Source organism: Pelophylax lessonae (genome assembly GCF_965119305.1).
Source record: "Pelophylax lessonae genome assembly, chromosome: 8".
In the NCBI taxonomy this organism is placed as follows: domain Eukaryota; kingdom Metazoa; phylum Chordata; class Amphibia; order Anura; family Ranidae; genus Pelophylax; species Pelophylax lessonae.
In genome coordinates this window covers 42,690,440-42,718,029 of record NC_138775.1, presented here as the reverse complement: position 1 = coordinate 42,718,029, position 27,590 = coordinate 42,690,440, and the positions used below count along the sequence as shown (strand labels likewise).

The 27,590-nt window shown below is 38.1% G+C and overlaps 1 protein-coding gene across 14 annotated transcripts in view; it reads left to right on the top strand.

Moving 5' to 3' along the window:
• MITF (melanocyte inducing transcription factor) overlaps nt 1-18,633 on the top strand; it is a 386,463-nt gene extending 367,830 nt beyond the window's left edge. For 9 of the 14 annotated variants that reach the window (XM_082265300.1, XM_082265295.1, XM_082265306.1 and 6 more), the window contains 5 exons: nt 5,543-5,599; nt 8,407-8,482; nt 10,687-10,719; nt 11,626-11,773; nt 17,671-18,633. In XM_082265300.1, the coding sequence (XP_082121426.1) occupies nt 5,543-5,599; nt 8,407-8,482; nt 10,687-10,719; nt 11,626-11,773; nt 17,671-18,066 (710 nt within the window). In that variant the 3' untranslated portion in view covers nt 18,067-18,633. The remainder of the gene's footprint in view (nt 1-5,542; nt 5,600-8,406; nt 8,483-10,686; nt 10,720-11,625; nt 11,774-17,670) is intronic. The other 5 variants (XM_082265298.1, XM_082265296.1, XM_082265307.1 and 2 more) reach the window with 1 other exon arrangement.
• Nucleotides 18,634-27,590: the final 8,957 nt, after the last annotated feature.

Below are 27,590 nucleotides of genomic sequence, written 5' to 3'. Positions count from 1 at the left end.
AAAATTTGATTTTGAATTTTTTTTTTTTGAGAATGTTATATAGCAGAATGTGAAAAATATATATATATATATTTTTTCAAAATTGTTGCTCCTTTTTTGTTAGCGCAAAAAATAAAAATCGCAGAGGTGATTAAATACCACCAAAAGAAAGCTCTATTTGTGGGAAAAAAGGATATCAATTTTATTTGGGCACGACCGCGCAATTGTCCGTTAAAGTAACGCAGTGCCGAATCGCAAAATATGGCCTGGTCAGGAAGGGGGCAAATCCTTCCTGTCTTAAAGTGGTTAAAGGGGGCGGAGGTCTACTCCCTCTCCACTTCATCCAAAACTTTAAAAAGTTTTGCCTTTAGTTATACTTTAAATTCCAGAGGACATAAATAGATTATATTGGCACAAGTGAACCCGGGAGGGACATTCACAGACTCTTTGGGGTTGATTTACTATTGGAAAATAGACTGTGCACTCTGCAAGCGCAGTTGCTCCAGAGCTTAGTAAATCAGGGAAGCTCTGCTGACTTCCATCATCCAATCAGGTGCAAGCAAAAATGCTGTTTTTTTTTTTTTTCTTGCATGTGATTGAGTATTCTTTGCAAAGTGGAGCTTTATCTCATTTACTAAGATCTGGAGCAACTGCTCTTGCAGAGTGCAACTGCACTTTACAAAGTGCACAGTCTATTTGCCATTAGTAAACCAACCCCTTTAAAAACAGGAGACATCCCTGAAAGCAAATAGCAAAGTGGTGTCTGGAGTTGTGATTTAATTACATAATTTGGGCTCCTGACCGTTCAGCAATAGTTGTCTGTTGTCTGTAGATCTGTTGTTTAAAACTTTGTATCCTCCATCGCTTCCAGCAAATGTTTGCTGTGTATGTGGAGGAGCATTGTTACAGTTTAGGCACCATAGGGTAGACACTGTTACACCTTTACTATCTCTACATTACACCATGTATACAAATAAAAGAAACAAGATATAGGTGTATGTGTGCAGGCATTTGTAGAGATCCAACTGACAGGCAGTTGCTATACTGGCAATCAAAGTGGTTGTTGAGTGACATCTAGTGGGCAAACAGGTTTTTGCAGCGGTTTCTTCCAGCCCTGGATACTTTGGGCCTTTCTTATAGCAATGAATGTGACCTTCGCCAGACATTCAATGATGGTAAATCAATTACTGTCACTTAAACCACAGGCATTTGGAAGATTCACCTGCAATGAATGTTATTTTGACTGCTTTATAAATGTGTCCCCTAATGTAAAGTCTATAGGGCATATTTTTAGCCTCCTCTGCAATAAACCTTGTAAATAGTATTCATTACATACATTATTTCCTCATTCTGTTACGAATGTACTAAGTAACATCCATGGGCAAAAAAATAGGTTTTATTTTTGCTATGAGAATTTTGTATAAAACCTACAGCCGGTTGTTGGCCTAGGAAGAACATTCCCTGTGCCTACAATTTCTCCATATCCATAACATTTGAAGCGTTCTCATTGTGTAATGTTGCTTTTACTGAAATTAGTATGAAAGTCAGAAATAAAGATACAGTAGGGGAGATTTATTAAAACTGGAGAGTGCAAAATCTGGTGCCGCTCTGCATAGAAACCAATCAGCTTCCAGGTTTTTTTTTTTTCTCAAAGCTTAATTCAAAAAGCTGAAGTTAGAAGCTGATTGGCTACCATGTACAGCTGCACAAGATTCTGAGTGCTCCAGTTTTTGAAAATCTCCCCCAGCAGGTCATGATAAATGCCACCAGATTAAATAAAATCTTAGGCCCCTTTCACACATGCTGTCCGTTTGTCCGTTTTTCATCCATCCGTTGACGGATGAAAAACGGACATCAATGCATCTCTATGTAAAAACGGATGACAACTGATGATCATCAGTTAACATCCGTTTTCATCCACTTCCATCAATGTCCGTTTTTTTGAACGGATGAATGCCCTATTTTTCATCCGTCAAAAAAACGGATCGGACGAAAAACGGATGACAACGGATGAAAAACTGATGCAAAACGGATGAAAAACGGATGAAAAACTGATACATTTGACGTGACTGAACTGATGAACTGAACGGACTGTATGTGTGAAAGGGGCCTTAGACTTCTGATTTAACAATGTCTGTAGTCCACACATGAATTTATAATCAAATCAATCAATCATGGGCTATGTATTTATCAATAAAAAATCTCCAAAATACATTACCTTTTAGAATAGAAATTTTGGGAATGCCATTGCAAACTTATTTTCAAAATGCAAACTCAAGGACTGCCCCCTTGATCCCTGCTTTGCTTTCCATGTACCTATACCCAAGAATAGAATATAGAATGTAAAGTGTACTTATACCCAAGAATAAGAATTTAGTCTATTGCAGCTTACTAGTCCTTAGATGTGGTGGCTGCATTTGTTTTCATTTCTTTAGCTCGTTTTCTGAAATTACAGGGAAATTCCTGAGGTTCCTGCCAAGAATCTTGTTTCCTTGTAACCTAAGGTGACCAGATTTTTAAAATGAAATCCGGAGACATTTTTTTTTTTATTGGCAAATGGCACAGGACTGCTTAATACACAGAGCACTGGGCACAGGACTTCATAATACGCAGATTGCTGGGCACAGGACTGCATAATACACAGAGCGCTGGGCACAGTACTGCATAATACACATAGCGCTGGGCACAGGACTACATAATATACAGATCGCTGGGCATGGGACTACATAATACACAGAGCACTGGGTACAGGACTGCATAATACACAGTGCGCTGGGTACAGGACTGCATAATACACAGAGTGCTGGGTACAGGACTGCATAATACACAGAGTGCTGGGCACAGGACTGCATAATGCACAGAGCGCTGGGCACAGGACTGCATAATACACAGAGCACTGGGTACAGGACTGCATAATACACAGAGCACTGGGTACAGGACTGCATAATACACAGAGCGCTGGGTACAGGACTGCATAATACACAGAGTGCTGGGTACAGGACTGCATAATACACAGAGCGCTGGGTACAGGACTGCATAATACACAGAACGCTGGGTACAGGACTGCATAATACACAGAGCACTGGGTACAGGACTGCATAATACACAGAGCACTGGGTACAGGACTGCATAATACACAGAGCGCTGGGTACAGGACTGCATAATACACAGAGTGCTGGGTACAGGACTGCATAATACACAGAGCACTGGGCACAGGACTGCATAATACACAGAGCACTGGGTACAGGACTGCATAATACACAGAGCGCTGGGTACAGGACTGCATAATACACAGAGTGCTGGGTACAGGACTGCATAACACACAGAGCACTGGGCACAGGACTAAATAATATACAGAGATGTCGGCATTCGAGCCACCAGGCTGTTTCTCAGCCAGCAAGGGATGCCCTGTCTACGGTATTCTGGCCCTGAATCCGGGGACAAAACCGGGGACAGGCTTGGTCCGGGGACAGTGTCTGGGCACCCTATTGTAACCTTCTGTGCATTGAACTACACTCTAAAAAAATGTTATCAGCCTTCCCAGTTCTCGTCTGTGAGCTAAAGAACACCTCCATACTGTGTTCAGTTTCAGAATACTTTATTAGCCCCAAGGGAAATTATTAACTTGTTCCTGACTGCGCTGTAAGCAAAAGACTGCTATAGCCTGATAGTCCAGTTCTGGGAGAGCGTCCATGGACATCCTTTGTTTAGCAAAGAATAAAAACCCAGTGGAGATTAAATACCACTAAAAGAAAGCTCTATCTGTCTCAAAAAAATGATAAAAATTTCATTTGGGTATAGTTTTGCGTGACCGCGCAATTGTCATTCAAAGTGTGACAGCGTTGAATGCTGAAAATTGGCCTGGGCAGTAAGGGGTGAAAGTGCCCAGTATTGAAGCGGTTAAAATACAGTTACATTCAACAAAGACACAAAATCACAATAACAAATGGAAACAAGACGCAATACCAAACAATAAAATACCAATAAGTGCAAGTTAATATTCATTACTACTTGACCTCCGGAAGATTTACCCCCCTCATGACCAGGCCATGTTTTGATTCGGCACTGCGTTACTCTACCTGACAATTGCGTGGTCACGCGACACTGTACCCGAATAAAACGTATGTCCTCCCCCCCCCCCCCCCCCCACAAATAGAGTTTTCTTTTGGTGGTATTTGATCACCACTGTTTTTTTTTTTTTTTTTTTTTTTTTTTTAACTATAAGCAAAAAGAAGACGGGCGACTTTGAAAAAAAAAACAATATTTTTTACTTTTTGCCAAAAAAACATCAATCAATCACATTTTTTCATCAATTGAGGCCAATGTGTGTTCTGCTACACATTTTTGATAATGCATATTGATTAGTCTGCGCAAAAGTTATAGCGTCCACAAACTATGGGATAGATTTATTTCTTTTTATTTGTTTGGTTTTTTTTACTAGTAATGGCAGCGATCAGTGACTTCTAGAGGGACTGCATTATTGCAGCGGACATTCTGACACTAACTGACACTTTTTGGGGACCGGTAACACTAATACAGGGATCAGTGCTAAAAATATGCACTGTCACTGTACTAATGTCACTGGCTGGGAAGAGGTTAACATTTCGGGCGATCAAAGGGTTAACTGTGTGCCAAGCCAGTGTTTTCTAACAGTGTGGGAGGTGCTTTTACTAGGGGAAGAGATGGAGTTTGTTCTCTGCTTTGCGGGGTCACATGCTCCATCCCTTCCCTCCTGTCAGGACAGCGATCTGCCTTGTTTACATGGGCAGATTGCCGTTCTTTGCTTTTCTTCACAATCGGTGGGTGACGGCAGACATTGAGTCCCCGGTACCCGCCGATTGAGGTCCCGCTTTGTGTAATCTGCAACCTGGAAGTGTTAGATCAAATATATATATATATATATATATATATATATATATATATATACGTGATCTGGTGCAGAGGTGCCCCCCTGTATAGGTAAAACTGCTATAGGGCGGACCTGTTGATAAAACGAATTAAACGAAATTAATACTATACTGCAATAAACCATATCATCCTATTAAATCACTACAAGATAAATAGCATAATAATGTTATGAAGAAGAGAAGAGGGGAGAGGCATTTCCAGTCTGTCCTAGGGTGACAACACTGCTGTGCCAATAGATACAGTGAGTGGGTGTTGTCACCCTAGCACAGGAAGTGTGTTACTGCCAGGATCACTAGGGGAACTAAAAGAAAAAAAGCTTAAAAAAAAAAGAAAACAAATGCAGCCACCATATCTGAAGACCCGTAATATGCAATTTATTACATTCTTGCTAGATACAATTTCAAGGACCCACAAGAAGCATTCAGCCAGGGGAGTCAAAGCTACCTACATTTATACTTGTATTCTGTTAGTGACTTACAAAGTATTAATGGAAGAGTGGTTGAAGGATTTGGATCTTCCACCATTGTAAGTCTGCAGGGGCAGCTCCTTTTGTTTTCCTCTGGCAGGGGCCCTAATATATGTGTAACTCAAAGTATACAAGTTCTATACTGATTGTGTTTTTTAATATTCAACTTCTCTAATTATTGTTTTTCAGAGTCAGAAGCACGAGCGCTGGCCAAGGAAAGACAGAAGAAGGACAATCACAATCTCAGTAGGTTGAACATTCTGCGTATACACACTAATATTGTACGACTGTTGTTTAAGTAGCTGTTCATATAAAATATACACTGCTGGCTGGTTGGGAGCAAAAATCATCCTGACAGTTAGGAGCAAAATAATTCACTTTACCTCTTCCTCAAGGTGCATTTTCTCTGCTCTTTGTAAGACTGATGAGCCAAAAACAGCGCCAAGCAATCATCTTAAGGCCCCTTTCACACTTGTGCGACCTGAAAGTCGCATGACTTTGCCACGACTTGAAGCAATGCATGTGTAATCTTGAGGTCTATGGACCTCAAGTCGCATCAAAGTCGGACCAAAGTAGTGCAGGGACCGTCAGCTATGACTAAGCACCAGTAAGGGTGTGAAATGCGTCAGTTAATTCCTGTACCTTCTGTTGCTGTATGGACTGTTTTTAAATCCAATAAAGGTGATAGCATTGAAGTGCAGCCGTCCAGACCTTCTTATTCACACAGTGGAGTGCAGTCACTGCGTCTTAAAGCTGCACAGAAAAGGAATGGTACTCATTGGAAATCATGGTGTACGACTTGTCATGCGGCAAAAGTACACAATCTATTTGCCTTTAGTAAATCAACCCTTATTAGTCCCCTTTCTATCGTTGGGTGTAGAAGCACAGGCCTATGTGCACAAAATATAGGCAGTTGCAGAATTAGACTTTCAATAATGTGATTTCAAGTACAATGTCTCCCTCTAGAGGTAATATGTGGTCATTGTTGCATTCATAGAAACATAGAAGAGTGACTGCAGAAAAAAGACCTAGTCTGCTCCAAAAAAAAAAAAAAAAAAAGTATATATATATATATATATATATATATATATATATATATATATATATATATATATATTATTTTTTTATTTTGTTTTGTTTATTTATTTTTTTTAATTAACTTTTTTTGTTTTGAGTATAGATCTATATTTGTCCCAAGGATGTTTGAATCCACTTACTATTAACTGACTCACTACCTCTGCTGGAAGTCTGTTAAAATCAATCTACTTATTCACTTAGCTACTGAATGAGTCTGTACAGTACATGTGAAAGTTGTGTTACCCTTTGAATTAAATAATTGTAAATTAAAACAGTCTGCATACTAAAGCAAGAGGGTCTTATTTACCCTTCTTTATTGAATAACATTAATGAAATCACTGAGAGCATCTCATGGTGGCCATGCACGATTCAATAAATGACCAACTTATTTTCCAATCGATCTTACCCGATAGGAATAATTGATCTATCGTTGACTACTCATTCAAGTGTATTCCACACACAAAGAATGGTAATCCAGTTGATAATTAAGATATGATTGTAATTTACAATCCTAAATTATCATTCACATCTTTGTTTTCATGATGTAATCATCGGATCGATCGAAATGCAGTTGTATTAACAAAAAAGTACTGCCGATTGATGAAACGTGATTAATAATTGTTTTGAGATTTGATAGTTTGGATTGAATTGCACATTGAAGAGATTAAAAAAATCAAAGAATGTATGGCCACCATTAGTCTACTGACCCCTGAGAGGATGTCCTACAGAGTGCACTACCAGGAATCGGCACACTAAGTAGTCTACTGACCCCTGAGAGGATATCATTTTAGTCTACTGACCCCTGAGAGGATATCCTATTAGTCTACTGACCTCCAAGAGGATATCCTACTAGTCTACTGACCCCCGAGTGGAAATCCTATAGAGTGCATTACCGGGGATCTGCACACCTTGCAATCTACTGACCCCCGAGAGGAAATCCTATAGAGTGCATTACCGGGGATCTGCACACCTTGTAATCTACAACCCCCTAGGTGGATATCCTATTAGTCTATTGACCCCCGAGAGGATATCCTATAAAGTGCACTATAGGGGTCTGTGCACCTTGTAATCTACTAACCCCCAAGAGGATATCCTATTAGTCTGTTGACACCCGAGAAGATACTCTACAGAGTGCACTACTGGGGATCTGCAAACCCAGTAATTTACTGACCTAAAAGAGGTTATCTTATTAGTCTACGGACCCCCAGGATGATATCCTACAGAGTTCACTACCTGGGGATCTGCACACCTAGCAATCTACTGACCCCTGAGAGGTTATCCTACAGAGTGCACTACTGGGGATCTGTACAACTTGTAAACTACTGACCCCGGAGAGGAAATCCTACAGACTGCACTACCGGGGATCTGCAAGCCCAGTAATCTACTGACCCCCAAGAGGATATCCTATTAGTCTACAGACCCTCAAGAGGATATCCTGCAGAGTGCTCTACCGGAGCTCTGCACACCTAGTGATCTACTGACCCTGAGAGGATATCCTTTTAGTCTACTGATCCCCCCAGGAGGATATCCCATTGTGCTGATCCCAGTCTGTTGTCTTTTGTTCCGATACAAGCAGAAATGATAAATCATATTTCCTATATGGAATACGGGACAAATGTGTAGGACTGTCACACTCAGTCTGATTTTCAGCATTGGATGGCATCCTTAATTATACTCAAAATGAACTTGGAGTGTGCTAAACTTACCCCTAAAATTCCCTGTCTCCTTATGTGTAACAGACTGGATTGTACAGATCTCTCACTTTCTGTGTACTTCTATGTGAACACATTTTTTTTTACCTTGATATGTATTGAGATTTCTCTGTATGTTCTGTATTATCACTGAAGCCCAAATTTCCCTTATCATCATCATCATTATAATAATCATGCTTTATGTTCTTTTGTTTTAATTCTTTAAACAAATGCTGTTTTAGATATCAGCCTCTAATCATCTTTATGTATTATATTTTTTTACAGTTGAACGAAGAAGAAGATTTAACATCAACGACCGTATAAAAGAATTAGGGACTTTAATACCCAAGTCAAATGACCCGTAAGTATATCAAGAGTCATTTTCGTGCAAAAAAAAAAAAAATTATAAAGAGATCTAATCAGGAAAAGTTGATTTAGCATACTATCTGCCTGTGGCTCCAGTGTTTTGGGACTCACACTGTTCAGTATTCCAGGTGATTGTGATACATCATTTATGGGACAAGGTGAAGTGATAAGTTAATTGATAATGAGTTGGTCAGTTTCTCAGGTTTATCTAAAAACACAATAAACTTTAAAATACAAAATAAATATTAAAGTGTAACTTTACCACTTTTGAAGTGGGTGTGTTCTGTGTTGCCATATTGATGCCACGGGTATGCTGTTCTTTCTTATGGCACACTTACCCTCTACAGTTCTCTCTTCCACTGATGGAAGATTTGTGCTCCCCCTTCACCCCTGCTGCTATCTACCGCCTGTCATCTTCCCAGTCTGGCATTCTATTGGGGAGCCACTGATGATGTAACGCCTGCACTTGCATGCTGCAGTTTTATTGTCCTGGCATTAGGCTCCGTTTGTAGCTTAGATGCCAGGAATGAGTCTGAGCGGGTATAAAATAAAAAATTGAATAAAAAATTGATAGAAGCAAGAGGAAGTTGTGTTTTCTTTTTTTTTATTTGTTCAGTTTTAAATTTTATGTTTATTATTATTATTATTAAAATGGATTGGTATAGTGGCAACAGTTTGCACAGCACTTTACAAAATAAAGGCAGACAGTATAAATACAATACAATTTAAGGTTAGGAGGGCTGATTCAGGGATCTTCAAAGTGGAACTGTGGCTTGTCTTCTTCAAGCACATATTAAGTGTTTTCTTTTCACTTTATTTATCATTATTTAAGTAATAATATTATTTAAGTATTTTTTTACTTTTTGACAACATTTTACCCAAATTCTTAAGTAGCTAACACAGTTTTTATGCAGGCTCCCTCATAATTGTATTAAAGTGTATGTACAGCCAAAACTATTTTTAGATGGGAGCTGGGGGTAATAGAACCTTTGACAAGGGTTAACAACAACTCTAATATATAAATATGTTTCAGTCCCTGGTCTAACCAGTGTTGGGGAACCTTTCCATCTTGCAGTAACCCAGCCTGTAGTAGCCCGTAAGCTAGTCAGGGCATATGTTCCATGCTTGGCAGGGGTAGGCTTTTATTCTCTATAGCCAAGTCCATTGTGCTGGCTGAAGCTGGGACACGCCTCGCAACTACATTTGCACAGTTTATCTGACATCAGACCCTTTTGGGCACCAGGTGGGGTTAGCTGAACTGAGGTGTAGGTTTTTTTTACCCAGTGGAAAAATGCCATGGCAATATGGGGTGGCTTTACTCCTTTTTTTTTTTTTCTCTCAAGGCGGCTTAACACCTTGAATGCATGAAAGTTTAAACTAGGAATGCATATATAGTTCTTGGTATATACAGTCATAGCCAAAAATATAGCCCCGCCCCCTGCATTTTTCAGATAATGCACCACTTCACCCAGAAAATTGTTGCAATTACAAATGTTTAGGCATTGTCATGTTTATTTCTTTTGTTTGTGTTGATGTGGCACAAAAAAGTGGAGAAAAGAAAGCCAAATTTGACACATTTCACGCAAAACTCCAAAAATGGACTTGACAAAATTATTGGCACCCTTAATGTAATATTTGGTAGCACACCCAAATAACTTAAATCAATCGCTTCCTGTAACCATCATTGAGTTTCTTACACCTCACTACTGGAATTTTGGAACAGTCTTCTTTCACCAACTGCTCAAGGTCCCTCGGATTGGAAGGGTTCCTTTTCCCAACTGCTGTTTTGAGATCTCCCCACAGATGCTCTATGGGCTTTAGATCAGGACTCATTCCTGGCCAGTTCAGTACTCTCCAGAGCTTTGTCTTAAACCATTTCTGGGTGCTTGTTGACATGTGCTTTGGGTCATTGTCCTGCTGTAAGACCCATGACCTCTGACGAAGACCCAACTTCCTGACACTGGGCCCTACATTGCACCCCAGAATTCTTTGGTAGTCTTCAGATTTCATAATGCCATGCACATGATCAAGACATCCAGTGCCTGAAGCTGGAAAGCAAGGCAAAAACATCAGTGAGCCTCCACCATGTTTGACTGTGGGGACTGTATTATTTTCTTTAAAGGCCTCGTTTCTTTTTCTGAAAACAGTAGAATGATGGGTTTTACCAAAAAGCTGTAATTTTGTTTCGTCTGTCCACAGCACATTCTCCCAAAAGGATTTTGGCTTCCTCAGGTGAGTTTTGGCGAACTCCAATCTGGCTTTTTATGTTTCTGTGTCAGCAGTGGGGTCCTCCTGGGTCTCCAACCATAGCGTCCCTTTTATTCAGATGGCAACAGTGCAAGCTGACACAGTTGTACCCTGTGACTGAAGGTCAGTTTGAATTTGTCTGGAAGTTGATTGAGGTTCTTTATCCCACGTTCGAACAATCCTTCGTTGCAGTCTTTGGTCAATTTTTCTCTTTCATCCATGTCCAGGGAGATTAGCTACAGTGCCATGGGCTTTAAACTTCCTGACAATGTTGCGCACAATGAACACAGGAACATTAAGATCTCTGGAGATGGACTTGTAACCTTGAGATTGTCCATGCTTTTCCACAATTTTTGTCCTCAATCCTCAGACAATTCTTTGCTGCTCTCTTCTCCGTGCTCCGTGTGGCACACAGAGACGCATAACAGAAAGGTTGAGTCAAATTTTCACCATTTTAACTGGTTGCCGGTGTGATTTCTATATTGTCAGCACCTGTTAATTGATACAGGTGAGTTTAATTACAAATAAAGGAGCATCACAAACTTGGAATGAATATCGTTCTTACAATTTTGAGAAGGTGGCAATCATTTTGGCCAGTCCATTTTTGGAGTTTTGTGTGGAATGTGCCAGATTTGGCTTTTTTTCTCCATGTTTTGTGTCATACCAATACAAAGAAAATAAATAAACATGAGAATGCCTAAACATTTGTAATTGCAACATTTTTTTGGGCTAAGTGGTGCTGCATTATGTGACAGAAATGCATGGGTGCCAATATTTTTGGGCATGACTGTAAATGTCTTTGTTTTGTAATATATGAAAATTTTCTTTAATAAATAAAGAATTAAAAAAAATATCTAAGATGATTAAATGTAATTGTATCTTGTGTTCCAGAGATATGAGGTGGAACAAGGGAACCATTCTGAAAGCCTCTGTGGATTATATACGCAAACTTCAGAGAGAGCAGCAGAGATCGAAGGAGCTCGAGAACAAACAGAAGAAGCTTGAACATGCCAACAGACACCTGCTGCTCAGAATACAGGTTTGTGTTTTTAACTTTTATTTTAAGTATTTTTTTTTTATTATTATCAAACGTCAAAAGAGCTAGACTACAGAATAGCCAGACTGCATTTTAACCATTTAAGGACCAAGCCTATTTCTGACACATGTTGTTTACAAGTTAAAATCAGTATTTGTAGCTAGAAAATTACTTAGAACCCCCAAACATTATATATATATATATATATATATATATATATATATATATATATATATATATATATATATATATATATATATATATACATATACGTTTTTTTTTTTTTACACAAATACTCTGGAGAATAAAATGGCGGTTGTTGCAATATTTTTTCTCACACGGTATTTGCGCAGCGTTTTTTAAAACGCTATTTTTTTTTTAGAAAAATTACATTACACTGCATTTAAAAAAAAATAAACAGTAAAGTTAGCCCAATTTTTTTGTATATTGTGAAAGATGATGTCACGCCGAGTAAATAGATACCTTACATGTTACGGTTTAAAATTGCTCACATTCGTGAAATGGCGACAAACTACGGTACATAAAAGTCTTCATAGGTGACGCTTTGAAATTTTTTAACGGTTACCAGTTTAGAGTTACAGGGGTGGCCTTTTATGTATGCGTTTTCTTTCATGTACAAGTTCACAGCAACGGGGGCGGTTTAAAAAATTTTTTTTTCCCTATTTATTTTATTACTTTTATTATTTTTAGCACAGTTTTAAAAAAAAAATCAAAAAATCTGATTGCTTTTATTGCTGTCACAAGGAATGTAAGCATCCCTTGTGATAGTAATAGGCAGTGACAGGTACTCTTTATGGAGGGACCCCAGGCCCCTCCACTGCACTTCAAAGTATTCAAAATGCCGAAATCTTCATTTTTATTGTGGCACATCTCCTGCAGCAGATTGAGATTGTCCATGCTTTTCCACAATTTTTGTCCTCAATCCTCAGACAATTCTTTGCTGCTCTCTTCTCCATGCTCCGTGTGGCACACAGAGATGCATAACAGAAAGGTTGAGTCAATTTTTCACCATTTTAACTGGTTGCCGGTGTGATAGTAATAGGCAGTGACAGGTACTCTTTATGGAGGGACCCCAGGCCCCTCCACTGCACTTCAAAGTATTCAAAATGCCGAAATCTTCATTTTTAAATACTGACAGTTTTTCAAAATCGGCGTCATTAGCAACTGAGTAAACCGGAAGTGATGTTGTGATGTCACTTCCGGGTTACTACTTTGGAGACCCGATCAAAGCTGAATCCGCTTCTCCAAGCCGACGTACGACGTACAGGTACGTCTATTTGCGGGAGGTGGTTAAAGAGTACCTATGGTCCGAAAGAAAATGCTATGCTTTAAAGGCTGAAAAAAAGAAAACTGATGCAGCTACCCTTCTAAAGACTGGTAAGCTGCAACATATTACATTTTTCTTTTTAGATTTAGGTAAGGTACGCTTTAAGCATAATACTTCCAAGTATAAAAAAAGTATGAAGGAATATCACAGGAAAGCCTATGACAAAAAATGTCATTTGATGCCACGCCATTGAAAATATCATACCACTGAAAACTCTTTAAAAAAATTCTCTAATAAGGGTATTCAGCCAGATAGTTCAGCAGCTTGCCTTTGGGACACGACTTTCATATTCAGAGCAATTAATAGTCATTTACATATATTTTACTTCCTCGACTTCACACTTTTTTTTCTTTATATCTTTCGCTAGGCACCTTGATAATGAGCTCAAGGTGTAATTTTCCTAGCTAAATAGACATAGCATGTACCAAGCCTTGGGGCAATGGTGTTATGTAATGGTAATTTTAGCTTGATAAAAAAGCCTACTGATAATGAGTACTGACACGTGTCATCCGCCTTCTGTTATTGTGCACGCCTCCACCAAAACGTTTCACTTAAATGACCCTGACTTAGCTGGTGATTTTTCAGAACCCAACATGTTCGCACAATCCAAGGAATGTGGCAGTCTGCAGGTTTATTACATGACCCCTGTGCTTTGTTATTTAATAACAAGAAATAGGGCAATTTTAAAGGTTGTAAACCTCAGACATGAAAAAATGAACAGAGCAAATTCTTCTATAGTGTGTACTTGTCTCTATACAAAGCACCAAGTGAGATTTCTGTCTGCTGCCTGGTTCTTGTAGTTCATTTTTCATTTCTGACAAGCTATGCCAACTCCAAGGGATCAAGGTGATGGGGGGGGGGGGGTGGGCATCACCATACAACCTGAGATTGCCAGCCTGTGCATGTTCCCCTATGAGATTGTGTGGAAGAGGGTGTGTCCATTCCCTCCACTCAAGTATCAGATTACACTGAGCTCCCCTCTTTGAGCTGTGCAGTGTGTGACATCAGATTCTTGCCTCCTTCCTCTGGAAGCTTAGAAATACTTATTGATGTGTATGCATTAGAATCCTATAGAGGAGAGATTTTCTACAGATAAACAGGTACAACTTATGTAGGAGGATTTGTTCTACCTCTGTGTCCCCACTGAGGCTAGTCACTTCACCGGGTATATGTAAGGGTGTACAACCACTTTAATAATATTATTTGAACATATTTCGGTGTGTGTAAGAACTGGACCTTCACATAACTACAGCCTTAGCAGACAATGTGATTATTATGTGGCCCCAAACCATTTAAACTTTTGGATAAAATAAATAAATAAAATAAATAATTATTTAAACAAAATAAATGTATAAGTATTACTACCAGTCCTGTATTCGATAAGGATTGATATCCAGCTGAATAATAGGCTTCATTGTGAATGTCCTAAGCTTGCTTACTTGGCAGTAAGGTCTCAAACACATTCATCACTGGTGAGATTCTTTCCTCGGAATAGAGTAAAGGATGGAGGTCAGTCACTTTAAAGATCAATTAAGAGCAATTTATTTGCAGAATGCATAGATGAAGGGTAGAGGGTAGAGGGAGCACAGGATAATTAAAGGTTGCTCACCAGAACACAGGTTCTGGTCTTCTGCATGTCTTTCTAGACCCTCTATTGCTGATTTCACAGGCTAGAACTTTGAACATTGTAGTTAATAGACTTTTGAAGTACCCAAGGATTACAGCTAAAACAATTTACAGTAAAACCATATTTCTTATATTCACATTTTCCAAGTAAAATTATTACAACTTTGAAAATGCTCCAATATGTCAGGCAACCTCCTATGTAATGGAACCCCAGGTTATTCTGGTTGGAATACACACAGCTTCTTGGAGATTAGGGTTCTAGTGGTATCTTCATCCATGTGCTCCAAGACAGGAGAGATGAGAAGGCTCATGTGTGGACAAACCCACCTTTGTGGGAGATAGCTGCAGTTGCTTCCTCTAGATCATACACATTATGTTTCTAACAGCCAACATCCTCAGGATTCTTGCTTCTTCCATCCTCTAGGCCTAACGGCGGGCATAGAAAGACAGACAGTTCACAGCAACATCCTCCTAAAAGGATGTTATGTAAAAATATAAAAAACAGACTTGCATACATACTGTACAAGCTGTCCCCTGCCTGCCCTAAGCCCTAGATCCAAGCGATCACATGACCACTGCTCGCTCAGTTCTCAGGTCCACACTGAGCACAGAGCAGTGACTGTCAGTCACCGCTCTCTGCTCTACTCCTCCTGTGCAGGCTCAGGTTCTTAATGGCGCTTTGAGAGGCTGAGACAGCTGACTGTAAGGCATCTGGATGGATCCTGACATTATTGTCGGGATACATCCAGAGTCTAGAATGGTTCTGGTTCAGGCTCACAGGAGACGTAGATGACCCACATGAGAAGTATGGCCAAAAAAGCTTCGGCCATACTTTTCTTTTGAGGCCTAAGTTTAAAAGACCATGTCAAAGGAAGTGATTCAAGTATTTAACACCTCTCCAGACCTCTTTACGAAGGCCCCTGAATCCTGGTGATTGACTAGGTTATTAAATATTCATAATAAAAACTCTAAATCATCAAGCAAAGCCTGCTAGAGCATTTGGCAGGGGAAATAATTATTATTATTATTATACAGGGTTTATATAGTGCCAACAGTTTGCGCAGCGCTTTACAATATGAGGGAAGACAATACAGTTACAATACAATTCAATACAGGAGGAACTAGAGGGCCCTGCTCGTTAGAGCTTACAATCTAGAAATAATCAGTCTTTTGTTAGAGAACACACTTTAGGAAAACATATAAAAGACTGACAGCAGCCTACTGCTTCCTTCAAATCACACAAAAGTAAAAAAGACAATTTGGAGTAATACTAATACTAGATCCCTCTATATATAACGTTTTGAAGTCTGTGTTAAATTGCTAAAGAAACAATTAGGACCTACAAACGCTCAATTATACCATTATTGGTGCCTGCAGCAAGAAGCTGCATCCCGCTTCTTGGGAAACAAAAACAAGCACCCTCGATCACGATCTGGCTGAAAAAAGTTGATAAAATTAGTGAAATGGAGGACTTGTTTGCAAGGGAGAGAGGCATGAGAGAAAAATTCCTGAGAAAGTGGTTCTACTGGCAGGACTCTTTCATACACTCTGCTGAGTATGCATCTCTATGTAGTTATGGCCCTGCAGGGAAACCTCATATGCATAGACCCTAAGCACCTACGGCCATATGAATTCTCTCGTAGGTATTTAGCAGCCATTGGTGAAAAGAAGACTAAAGTAGATTCTAGCATTGCCAGACCTCTGTTTACATACACTATATTATCAAAAGTATTGGGACGCCTGCCTTTACATGCACATGAACTTTAATGGCATCCCAGTCTTAGTCTGTAGGGTTCAATATTGAGTTGGCCCACCCTTTGCAGCTATAACAGCCTCAACTCTTCTGGGAAAGCTGTCCACAAGGTTTAGGAGTGTGTCTGCAGGAATGTTTGATTATTCCTCCAGAAGCGCATTTGTGAGGCCACTGATTTTGGACAAGTTCTGGCTTGCATTCTTCGCTCTAAATCATCCCAAAGGTGTTCTATAGGATTGAGATCAGGACTCTGTGCAGGCCAGTCAAGTTCCTCCACCCCAAACTCACTCACCCATGTCTTTATGGACCTTGCTTTATGCACTAGTCCAAATCATTTGGTGGAGGGGGTTTATGGTGTACGTTTTTTTTCAGGGGTTGGTCTTGGCCCCTTAGTTCAAGTGAAGGGAATTCTTAAGACGTCAGCATACCAAGACATTTTGGACGATTTCATGCTCCCAACTTTGTCGGAACAAATTGGGGATGGCCCCTTCCTGTTCAAACATGACTGCACATCAGTGCACAAAGCAAGGTCCACAAAGACATGAATGAGCGAGTTTGGGGTGGAGGAACTTGACTGGCCTGCACAGAGTCCAGACCTCAACTCGATAGAAAACCTTTGGGATGAATTAGAGCAGAGACTGCAAGCCAAATGCACTTCTTGAAGAATGGTCAAAAATTCTTTGATAAAATAGTGTATGTCTTCTAATACAGCAAAAGAAGCAGTGCATCTAGAACAGAGCAATTTCAGTAAAACCTTGGGAGCTGTACCCATCCCTGACACTGTGAGGGAGGCCTATAATGTTGCTGTAATGTTGTCCTGTATTGGTGCTTGCCTCTGCTCTTTGTGCAACAACTGTAGTTAGCCACAGGGTGCAATACAGGTCCAGGGCCGTGGTCCATTGCTATGGAACCCAGACCCTGCAGACCCCTCTGGGAGTATGCCCACCATGATGGGAAAAGCCTGGACCCTATATTGAGAGCAGTGTTGTGAGCAGTAAGAAACCTTCCAAAAAATTTGCATATAAAAACTCTATATAGCAATATATATTGCTACAACATACTTAAAAAAAATAGATTTTGGGTTTACATTTTAATGATATATTTTATGGGAAGTTTTGCAAAGGGATGTGGTAATCGAGTATGTTCCAATTATTGTTATTTCCTACCTTTCAGGAGCTGGAGATGCAAGCCAGAGCCCATGGACTCTCCATCATGCCTTCCACAGGTCTTTGTTCTTCTGATCTGGTAAATCGAGTCATCAAGCAGGAACCAATGTTGGACAGTTGCAACCAGGAGGTTTTGCAAAATCACCATGATTTGTCTGGCACCAGCACCCTGGATCTCACTGACGGTACCATCACTTTTAGCAACAACCTTAGGAACATTAATGACTCCTCCACCGCCTACAGCATGCCCGCAAAGATGGGCTCCAAACTGGAAGACATATTCATGGACGATACCCTTTCCCCAAGAGTACACGACACACTTCATTCAGTATCTCCGGGTGCCTCCAAAACAAACAGCAGAAGGAGCAGCATAAGCATGGAAGAAAACGACCATCACTGCTAGCACTTCCCCAATATGCTTTCTTATAGACTTCATATCCTGTATTATTTTTGGAGCGTTCGATTTCTAGATAGTTCATTTTCATAGAAGTTTTGCTGCATTTCATCCATAGGCCAGCACTTATGCTTTGTTTTTGTTTTTTTAATTTTTTGAATTTTGTAAAGGTTTTTTTTGGTGTATATTATTACTTGCGTTGCCTCCAAAGTATTGTGCACGATCAATACAGTTTTGTACTCATGGACACAATGGATTGTCTTAGCTATGTAAAACAAGAATGGGCAACTTAATGCTTTTTAGGGGTTGACTAGTTGGAGCATAACTGGCTAGCCAAAGTCGTCTAGGGCATGCCTGTTCTTTGGGGTTTCTGAACAAAGGGTAAGCTGAAAGGTTGGCCATACCTGGTTTAAACCACTAACATTGCTTTAGAGGCAATGTAACTGTGTGTTTGGGTTGGGTTTGCAATACACCATGTCGATACAGTTTATGGCAATGAATGTACAGAAGCCAAATATTTGCAAAAGAGTAGATTCCATTTTGCTGCCTTAAATACATGGTCAAGGGAGGATTGTTTAGAGCAGGGATCCTTAAACTATGGCCCTCCAGCTGTTGTGGAACTACACATCCCATGAGGCATTGTAAAACTCAGACAGTCACAGACATGACTAGGTATGATGGGAATCGTAGTTCCTGAACAACTGGAGGGCCATAGTTTGAAGACCCCTGGTTTAGAGCTTCTATTTGTAAAAATGCATTGAAAGAAACCACAGGAGAAAAAAATATATAGTATGTGCTGTAATAGGTACTTAATATACCAAGGGTTTAGGAAGTATTATAAGGAGTCGTGACCATAACTAGTAGCTATATTCTTCCAACTTTTTTTTATTTTTATTTTTTTTCTTCCTTTATTAAAATATCTCAGGATTTAATGTTTATTCAGGTTCATCCAATAATCTGACTAGTCATCTGATCCTGTATAATTTTTGAAAGATCCATGGAAACTCCATAGAAGCTTTTTCGTTGGGCGTAAGAGTCACTGGGAATCTAATCCAGAATGGCTTTTCCATTCACTATTTATAGGCCAACATATATTCCAACCACAATGAAACTGTATCCATTCCCACCTTAACCATAAAGAGTGGAAATATTCAGCTATGTATTACTCGTTCCATATCCAGAGTGTTCAGCTACTGTCTCATATTTTCAGCTAAACCCCTGTTTTTAACGCATACTGTTAGACAGGTTAATTTGGCTGGTTGCTGGCTGGTTGGTAAGTAGTGACTGGAAATCCCTTTGTTTTTGATCATATTTTCAGCTAACATGCCAGATAATTAAGACATTGCCATAGTTTTAAGACCCTATATGCTGCCCTTTGCTCTAACCACTTAAGGACCAGGCCTATTTCTGACATTTGTTGTTTACAAGTTAAAATCAGTATTTTGCTAGAAAATTACTTAGAACCCCAAAACATTATATGTATTTTTTTTTAGCAAAGACTCTGGAGAATAAAATGGTGGTCAATGCGGTATTTGCGCAGCGCTCTTTCAAAACGCAATTTTTTTTTTTCGAAAAAATACATTTCAATGCATTTAAAAAAAAAACTAAACAGTAAAGTTAGCCCAATTTTTTTGTATATTGTGAAAGATGATGTCACGCCGAGTAAATAGATACCTATCATGTTATGGTTTAAAATTGCGCGCACTTGTGGAACGGCAACAAACTACAGTACTTAGGTCCATAGGCGATGCTTCAAAAATTTTAACGGTTACCAGTTTAGAGTTACAGAGGAGGTCTTTTTCAAGAATTATTGCTCTCGCACTGGCGATCCCACCGATAACTCCCATGTGTGGTTGGAACACTGTTTTCATTTACGTACGTGTTTTCTTTTGTGCGGGAGCTCACAGTGACAGGGGTGCTTTAAATTTTTTTTCTTTTACGTCCTCTGACAGTCGCAGCCCATTCAGTATTCCTTCACCATTGGGTAATGCGCCCTCTCTGTAGGAGCAGGCTAGGCAGCATCAATTTTTATTTTCCTCTTTTATTAATTTTTTTATTATTAGCACTGTTTTTTAAAAAAAATTAAAAATCTGATCACTTTATTGCTGTCACAAGGAATGTAAACATCCCTTGTGATGGTAATTGGCAGTGACAGGTACTCTGTATGGAGGGATTGGGGGTCTACAAGACCCCAGACCCCTCCACTGCACTTCAAAGTATTCAAAATGCCAAAATCTGCATTTTTGAATACTGACAGTTTTTTTCAAATCGGCGCCGTTAGCAGCTGAGTAAACTGGAAGTAACGTTGTGACGTTGCTTCCGGGTTACTACATCAGAGACCCAATCAAAGCTGAATTCAGCTTTGTTCTGGGCTCCAACCAGCTGTATTGGCTGGTTGCTGGGGTCTCCCAGTGGGACGGGAGACCCGGACAGAGCCGCGGGAGGGGGGACGTTCCCTCCCGCTCCTTGGGATAACGGCCAAGCGGCTTCTGAGCGGCATCGGCTGTTATCTCCTGAAAGCCAACAGCCGGCTCTAAAAAACTTTATCGGTTGATGCCTGCAGCTGTACCCAACATCCCGACACAACCACTTCTGCAAGGCAACAAACAGGTACGTCGGTTTGCGGGAAGTGGTTAAAGACTATTCAGTTATTCAGCCCAACTTAGATTATTCTTCAACCTTTTTTTACGAATGCCCCACATAGCTCAATAATAACCATATCCTAGAAAAGTAGAGGCATTATCCTGGTAATAACACAACTGAGCTTTTTTATTTGCTGTGTTTATTTTATACTTTAAATATGTGCCTATTTTATTTTCTATTAAATTATAAGGCTTGGACCTAAATGTTGTCCTAGTCACACATAACAGAAGGAAAAAAGACAGACTACTATTGGCAGGGATTCTTTCAGGAACACTTTCAAATTTTTTCTGTCCATCGTGGTTAAATAGTACTGAAATTGTGGAGTGTTGTCTCTGGCAGCCAATCACATTTTTCTGTATCGTTTTCCATTTAGGCCTCACAGTGCAGACTAGCATGCCATTGGTTGACAAGGGTGGCATTATCACTTTTCTTCTTAAATATTTATCCTCAGTGGAACTTTCATCTGCCTCAGTTCATGTCAAACTCAATTTGATGTCTGTGCCATAATAACTGCCTTAATGAAAAATGGATGGAGAGGCTAAAGATAGGTTGCCATGTAGTAATGGTTCTTCAACATACTCATTCCTTGCCATGCATTTTGGTGTGAAATAACTATATTTTATGTAAAATAAATTTAGGTATGCAATAGGCAGATATGGACTGCCTATAGCAATAAATGAGTACATTGCCTTCTCAAAATAGTGGACTTTGCATGCATCATTTGGGCTAGAGGTATAAGGGTGACCATTGTGCAACTAATTGTGCAGCCATGGATGCTACAACGTCTGCTATCACATGCACAATTTTTACTTTGCAAGGGAATTTACATCCTTGCAATAAGTGGGAGGATTGTTGACTTCTCTCATCCAAATGTGCAAACAAAAATACTGTTTTTTCCTCGTGCACGATTGGGTATTCATGAAAAATTAATTTTTAACTTTAGCACAAAAGTAATTAAAAATTGAAGATTCAATTTGCAAAATGAACATGCTTTTCTTTTAGTAAATCAGCCACAATGTGTTCAAAAGAAGGTGATTGGTCCCTAGTGATTTTAGTCACATGATCAGAGGCCACAAAAAACAAAGGCAGAGGGTACAGATTTAAGTGTAGTATAAGAAACTCTTTATTCAAGTAAAAACAGCCAAATGGGCACTCATATGATGAAGCAATAACTCAAGCCTGTCAGCCACAAAAGGTCACCCATGTACCTCTAGCCTGGAGTCTCCAATGGCTATGCTTCTATAAACGGCGCCGTGCTGGGTTTAAAAGCTACAGGTATGTGGGCAGGCTCTGCTGCATACTAACCCACAGATGTTCATGCCCAACAAAAGACTTTCTCCACTTCTATGCTTTCAGTTGGCGATACTCATAGGAGCAGAAGTGCAAAATTCGGGGGGTTCTTATTTATTGCTTACATTGGCCTGACGTATACTTCTTTGCAATTATCCTACATCATTCCACCTTACAGATGAACTTTAGCCTAACATTCAGTCTTCAGTATTTATTGCATTTCAGTTCTTTCAATCATGGAGGCTCAGCATTACATGTGGATGTTATTGAGGGTAGTCAACACACAATGCAGCCTACCTAGCTATGCCCACTTCTCCAGACTGACATCCCTCCATCAAGACATTTTGATATTTGGTCATCCAAGGAACGAACATAATTAAGATTGTCTTTCACTCCTCCCAAGTGCCAGCCAACTGCTTGCATCAGAACTGAAGGTTCTTGAGAGGGGAACTGAGGCAAAGTGATGTGAGGTTTTAGGAAGCTATGTACCGCACTTTACTGTCCTTTCCCACCAGCCATGATCTACCTGCATTTCATAAAAAAGCACATAGACCCAGTAATGAAGTCATCCTGTCCCTTCCCACCAGCCATGATCTACCTACATTGTATAAAAAAGCACATGGGCCGAGTAATGAAGTCATGCTGTCCCTTCCCACCAGCCATGGTTTACCTGCATAGAATAGCACAAATACCCATTAATAAAAGTCCTTCAGTCTAAAATAAGGTATGTAAAAAAAATGGTGATGTTTTATTAAACATTTCATTAGCATATTACTTGGGGTGAAAGGGGAAACTTGGCAAGGCCAAATATGAGAAAATTAAACTTCAGGTTTAATTGAAATGGTGCCAAATTGTTCCAGAAATTAGATAGTGTTGTTTAGAAGGAAATATGTATTTTGGAAAGTTGCTACCGAATTGCAATGCAATTTGTCTATTGTATGTGGTGCCATATTGTTTCAATAACTACTCTGTTCAATGTAAATTCTTCACCCAATTTTGGCAGAAATGCAATTCTTAAAAATTATACAGATAAAACAACCATTGAAAACATTGGAGTTTTCCTGTGTTAGAGGTGTTAAAGTGGTGCAAAACAAGAGTTAACCAATCTTATGCAAAAAAAATATACTCAAAGTTATTTATAAATAATATATGTTGCTCATAAATTTCATTTAGATTCCCTATGAAAATCTTTATGCCATTCGTAAAATTAAAGCCAATGCATCAATTTTTTTTCTCCAATTTTATAATTAATTTTTCCTATTAATTAAATAAGGAGACAAAAAGATTGTGGTAACTGAAAAGGTCAAAAATGTCACTAAATAGGATGAAATTAACCTTTTGAAAATATTATATTTGAAATCTGTGACTCTACATTTTTGGATGTTTCTCAACCATGTATTGAAATTTCTGTCGCCTCTGTCTTAATAGCTAGGAAAGTGATGTTGATTTACTAAAGAAGTATACAATGTTTATGTAGATGGTTGAATATGATGAAGCTATTTTTTTAACTTTTTATTTAATTTTTAATAAAACAGTGAAGGGTTAGTGCCTTTGTCAAGTTATTTTTATTACCCCTTCTGTCCCTATTGAGGAGATTTGCCTTTACTTCCTGTCAGGACAGAAGGTGATGGGAAAACTATCCAGTCTGGTGAAAGCTTTTACTGCTTACTGTGCCTTTCTGTCTGGGTGACAACCGCATCCCCTGTTTCTTGCACGGGTGTGAAAGGGATAGTCAGTGTGGAAAAAAATCTCCCCAGTGAGGTTACAGAAAAAAATAAATACCTAACAGCAATTTTAACTCTTCTCCACTCAATAAAAAAAATAAATAAATAAATAAATTAAAAAAATAAAAATAATATGGGTGGAGGTATTATTTAAGCTAGATCAACATTTGTGTGTTTAAAAAAAATAAAATTCTATACTACTTTAGTAAATCAATCCCAGTCAATCACAAAAGGATAGATAGTAATTGAATTGTGTCAACTTTGGGGTTGCCAAGATACAACATACCTGCGTGAACAACATTTTCTGAATGAAAGGACAAAAGAAAATTCTGAAATTTATTTAGGGCTTAACCAAAACATTTACCAAATCTTTATATTAATTACGCAAATATTGGGCGGTTTATATAAAAATGGGACTTGTTTTTTGTGATACGTTTTGAACCGTGTTCGTTGGCCACTGAATGCAACAAATTAGGGATTTGAGGAGAGGATAACAGAATCTAATTTTGCATAGGATTAGACAAACCAGAAGGGGTAAAATATCTGTACAACCGCACTTGTGTACTGTGTTCTTCTCTTTTCACGAGTACAAATCAAAATAGATCTTTAGCCAAATTTGATTTTCTTGTCCTCTAGAAAAAGCCCCCAATAGTCACCCATAGAAAATGGCAATTTGGTCCAAATTGGGCACATTACTTTCATAATCTAGATCAGGGTTTTTCAACCAAGGTTCCATGGAACTCTGGGGTTCCTCCAGAGGTTGGTAAGGGTTTCTTGAGCAATTCATAATTTATGCCTCTCAGATATATTCCCTCTGACACCACTGATCTTTTTCGCTATCCGTAAGGGGGGAAAATTCTGTCCAGTGACTACAAATGTAAGGAGCATGTTTCCTACTGACCATCACACTAATGTATCATGAGTCGTAGATATAGGAATTTGTAGCAGGGGCCCCTGAGACTGTAAAGTTATTTCAAGGGTTCCTCTGTGTTTAAAAAGGTTGAGAAAGTCTGATCTAGATGATCATTTCTACTTGTGTTATTTAACTGCTGACAATAGTCATTTGCCCTAAGTGCCAAAAAGACATATACCATATATGGTATCAATCAATTTAGAGAGAGAACGATCTAAAAAAAGATAGCAGTTGTGTAGAAAACCTTACAGTATTCGATTAGATACTAAGGATGTAAAGAGGCACCACACCCAAATTTACACAAAAACTGCACGTTTCAGACCACTGCCAATTACTAATTAATCTGTGCAAAAAACTGAACAGTCTGTATCCCAAATAAAATATTTATAAAGTAATTATTTGCTGTTATTTTAAATTGCATATTTCTTATATTTGAAAATGTTTTGGCCAGCATGACAAATGTTCTGGTAATCTTTTTTAGCTAAAGTGTTTTGACCACCGATATCCCGTTCACCTTTGCTCTTTACCATTGAACAAATAGAAAAAAAATCCATACAACAGACGACCATAATTTATGGGATAATTGTATCATATTTTTTTATTTTCGTGTTTCAGTTCTTTTTTGGCAAATTTTTTTTTACAAATGTTGAGGATAAAATTACTTATTTTATATTACACGGTTTCAAACATTGCATCTGTAAAGTGCAGCATTTTTTTTTTTTTTTTCAGTTCATTGTGTCCTGTTTCGTATGTAAAGAATGTTTATTTAAAAATCACGACAGATACATTAGGGAATATTTTGTATAGCTATACTTGGAAATGCGGGATAGGATTTTCAGACTTAGTGCTTTTAGATCTTCTAGAAAAAATATAAAACTATTTATTTTTAGAGGTACGTTCAACTTGTTTGAAATCTGAAGATATTTTGGTGTTTATTTTGATTCTGGTTTTTGGTAATGTGAATATTAAATGCATTTTATGCAATTTACTGCAGTCTTATCAGAAGGTGTTCTAAAAGAAATTCATATATCTTCAGATAATTGTTTCCTAATTATCTATTTGAATTTAATATACATCTACTGTATGTTGTAAAGGTAGCTTTGATGTAATAATTATTAATGTAGATCTATGCAATAACAGTAGTTACAAGTGTAATTTGATCAAAATTCGCTATATAGAGAGGGCTGGTGTATTTTGGGTATACAGTAGCCTATTTTATTTTGCTGTAGCAACAAGCACTAGTCTTGTAGTAGAAAAACTAAATTCTGTCATTCAGAATGAAGTGCCTTAAATTATAGTCTATTTTGTTTGGACTCGCACTGACTGAAGTGTGTTTAGTGAAATCTATTGAAATAGTTCAGTAAATGACGCTCATGAGTGTTACTTAGATGTACTTATTAATGCATATGTGCTTCCAGAATTTCTGTGCTAAATTTAAATGTTTTGTCATACCTAAAACTCAAGATGTGCCAATGTCCACACAACCAACTAGAGGTCTTTTTAATGAAAAAAAAAAAAATCAGTCAATTGTATTTAAAGCTTTTCTTTTTTTATTGTGAAAGATGAATAAAATGTAATTTGTTAAACTAGTTTCCAAAGCACAGACTTATGAAATGTAACTTCTGGCCTTCTGTGTTGTTTTAGTCTGGAGATTCAGTTGTATACCTTGGCAAACAAAGACAATTACAGGGAAGGAAGACATTTTCAAATTCATTGCTACATAGATACGTATATATATATATTTTTTTTTTTAGTGAAAGATTTTTAAAGACAATCTCGATGTAATTTACCAATAAATAACCTTAAATTTAAATGTGGAAGAAATTCAAGCAATTCAAACACAAAATGGATATTATTCACTATTTAGAAAAAATAAAATTCATTTAGCTTTGTAAATAAAGGGAAGTGGAGAGTTGTTTACAATGAGCACCCAATCATGCTCAGGTGAATAAAAAAAAAAAACAGACATTGCCTTTCACATGATTGGCTGATTGAAGCAAACATAGCTTCCCTTTATTTACTATGCTAACTGAATATTTACTACCCCTCTAGAAAATGATCTATGACGAAAATACTTTTTTGCTGTATTAAATATGCATTTTTATGTTATATATTTATTGTTTGAAAATGTTCATGTTTTTATCTGATAAAAGGCAAACAGTTTTTTCATTACATAAAATACATAAATCGTATTTAAGCTTAGTTGTATCCTAAAAATAAATGTAGGAAAGTAATAAAAGCCCAAAAGGCCTGAATTTTGCCCAGAAATCAATAAATATGTATTTTTAACAGATCTCCTTATCCTAGTTTATGGTCTTAGCAAAGCTTTATTAAACCATTCACTTTACTTCAATTTGATTCAAAAATTTAAAGAAAAACTATAATGAAAGGTCAATTATATAAAAGAAACGCAGGACCCTTGTGAACTTATTAGTGCATAACATTTTACAGTCATTAGGAAGGTTGTTATGCCCGACATTTAAAATTCCTATTATTATAGTGTATAACAGTTAAAAATGTGTTTTTATAGGTATTTACATAAAAAAAATAACATTTTTATTATTGATGCTGATACCTAATGCTTAAACCTAATGCTTAAAGTAATATGAATTAAAAAATATATATATTATTCAGCAATTTTTGCATTTGCTAATGAAAATGTAAAAAAAAAAAGGTAAAACTTAGCTGCTAATGTTTTACAAATAAATCTTAAATAAGTAAACATAATTATTACGAGATGGGAAAATAAAAAGTAATAAAGGACATGCTTGCAGGATGATTTTTTAAAGAAAAGAAGCTCTATGATCTGCTTCTCTACACATCGGGTGAAGTCAAAAGCAACATTTTACTTAAACTTTACTGTAGTTTTTTTGTTGGCTTGCTAGCTTACTCGTTTTCATCACAAATTGGATTTAAGCCCCTCATTATCGAGCAAATTTTGGCTCAGCTAATTTTTGTATTAT